The sequence below is a fragment of the Miscanthus floridulus genome, chromosome 7, assembly GCF_019320115.1.
Source record: "Miscanthus floridulus cultivar M001 chromosome 7, ASM1932011v1, whole genome shotgun sequence".
NCBI classification, from domain to species: Eukaryota; Viridiplantae; Streptophyta; class Magnoliopsida; order Poales; family Poaceae; genus Miscanthus; species Miscanthus floridulus.
In genome coordinates this window covers 67,311,283-67,313,295 of record NC_089586.1, presented here as the reverse complement: position 1 = coordinate 67,313,295, position 2,013 = coordinate 67,311,283, and the positions used below count along the sequence as shown (strand labels likewise).

Genomic DNA, 2,013 nt, shown 5'->3' with positions numbered 1-2,013 from the left:
AATGTAAACAATAATACAACGTGCATGAAGAAAGCAAGCAGCTTGAAATCAATTGAACTGCTCAGGAAATAAATAATCAACCCAGACTACTAATAGATCTGCATCACTGCATGCACCGGCGGATCCACAGGGGGGGGCTGGGGGGCTCCAGCCCCCCCTAATTTCTTGATTTCAAGCCTAATTACTGTAGCAAAAGCTTGATTTCACTATTAAATCTTCATGCAAATCAACATCTCCATTGTTTTAGCCCCCCCTTATCCCGCATCGTGCATTCGCCACTGACTGCATGCATGCTTCATTATATTAGAACTGAGCTTGCATTAAGTCCACCGTTGCTTTGTCGACCTGAAAGGCCTTGGAGAGTATATGCTCCGCAATGGACGGCTTGGATCCAAACACTGTGTTGGCAACAGTGATGACTCCAGGGTTCTGGCTGCTCAGGCTTGCAAGAGCCACGGCACTGCCCATGCCATTGTTGAACTGGAAGTGGACGAGGCCCTTTGGGAAGACGAACACGTCCCCCTTGTGCAGGACCTTGGAGATGAGCGTGTTGTTTGGATTAGAGGTAACAAAGCCAACGAAGAGCGAGCCCTCCAGCACCGTCAGGATCTCTGTGGCACGAGGGTGGGTGTGCGGTGGGTTCATGCCGCTGGGGGCGTAGTCGATGCGGACCATAGAGATCCCCATCGTGTTCAGCCCAGGGATCTGTGCGACGTTGACGGCCGTCACGGCTGAGCCCTGCTTGCTGCTGCTCGTGTTGCCAGCCTTGTGGAGCCCGGAGAAGTGGAAGTCTTCTGCTGCAACGTCCTTTGCGTCTTTGCAAGCAAATCCATTGACACGCACTGCATGGATGTATTCATATATATAGTCATGCAACCATGTATCTGTGTAGGTGCAGTGCAAGTTTGCATTTACCTGCAGATGTGTTGTCGGCAACGCAGACATCTTGGAGAAGACTCGGATCGTTGGCAATGGCATGACAGCAGGCCATAGCTAACAGAACAAGGAGAAGCAGATGATGGCTCGTCATCTGTGCCTCGATCTGTTTCTCCTTAGTTATGTAAACTGAATGAATTACTAAGGTTTGGTTTGCAGATATATGTCACCTAGACTTCTGCTGTGTGCCTCACTAAGCACGAAGTAGATTCTATTTATAGTGAGAGTGATGAAGCATGATTTGTTGGCCACGCCGGCGAGTTTATTAGATTATTTGTGAGCGATGATTGCTTCGTCAGCTTAGGAACGAGTCTTCCAATTGGCATTTGGCAGCATTGCATGTGTTCGATTTAGATGGATGTATTCGCAGCATGCATATTATGTATATGTACTACATGCGAGAAGACGACAGCAATAAGTATGTACATTCGTCAGGTTGGGCTTGAACAAGTCAACACATCGTCATCACATACTTATCGCTAAAGAGGTAGTAATCATGTAACAAATGGAGTACAGTTCATTCAAGTGCATCAATCTATGATAACTTAAGGTGTAGAATGTTGCAGTCCGGCCCTGATTTCTCTCCAGGTGGGCGTGTTTCCGTATGATAAACACATCTACAGTGACCAACCGATAATCCGTATGATAAACTGGCTTAATTTCCTGATTGATAATGAGAGTTGATTTCTACTTATTGCACTACTGAAAACTGAATAAGTCTGTTTATGCAAAAACAAATATAGAAAAATACGTATCCCGATAGAAAAATATTTTTCTGACGGTGTGCGCAAAAGACAGCCGCACACGGACATGTAGAAAGTAGATCACCAAAACATGAACACCGGACCGTCCGGCGATGGCGAAAAGGTGAACACCGGACAATAGCACTCGCTGCTGGCCCGTGCAGATGTGCATGCAAGGGACTGTCCGACGGTATATAGTGCTCTAATTTCCGCCCTGACGAATCTACGAATGCTTACTAGCAAGGGCCATTGGGGAGGTGCACCTAGGGTTGCTCTTAATAGGCAGATTCAAATTTTTTGTCGAGTGCCTGAGGCATTCGGCAAAGGCCAGATT

General features: G+C 46.9%; 1 protein-coding gene across 1 annotated transcript; it reads right to left on the bottom strand.

Moving 5' to 3' along the window:
* Positions 1-257: 257 nt before the first annotated feature.
* Positions 258-1,030, bottom strand: LOC136463353 (putative germin-like protein 2-2). Its single transcript, XM_066462353.1, has 2 exons — positions 916-1,030; positions 258-842 (listed from the first exon to the last, which is right to left on the bottom strand). Exons 1-2 carry the CDS (start codon positions 1,028-1,030, stop codon positions 304-306), a joined length of 654 nt encoding a protein of 217 aa, XP_066318450.1. The 3' UTR covers positions 258-303.
* Between the last annotated feature and the right edge of the window lie 983 nt (positions 1,031-2,013).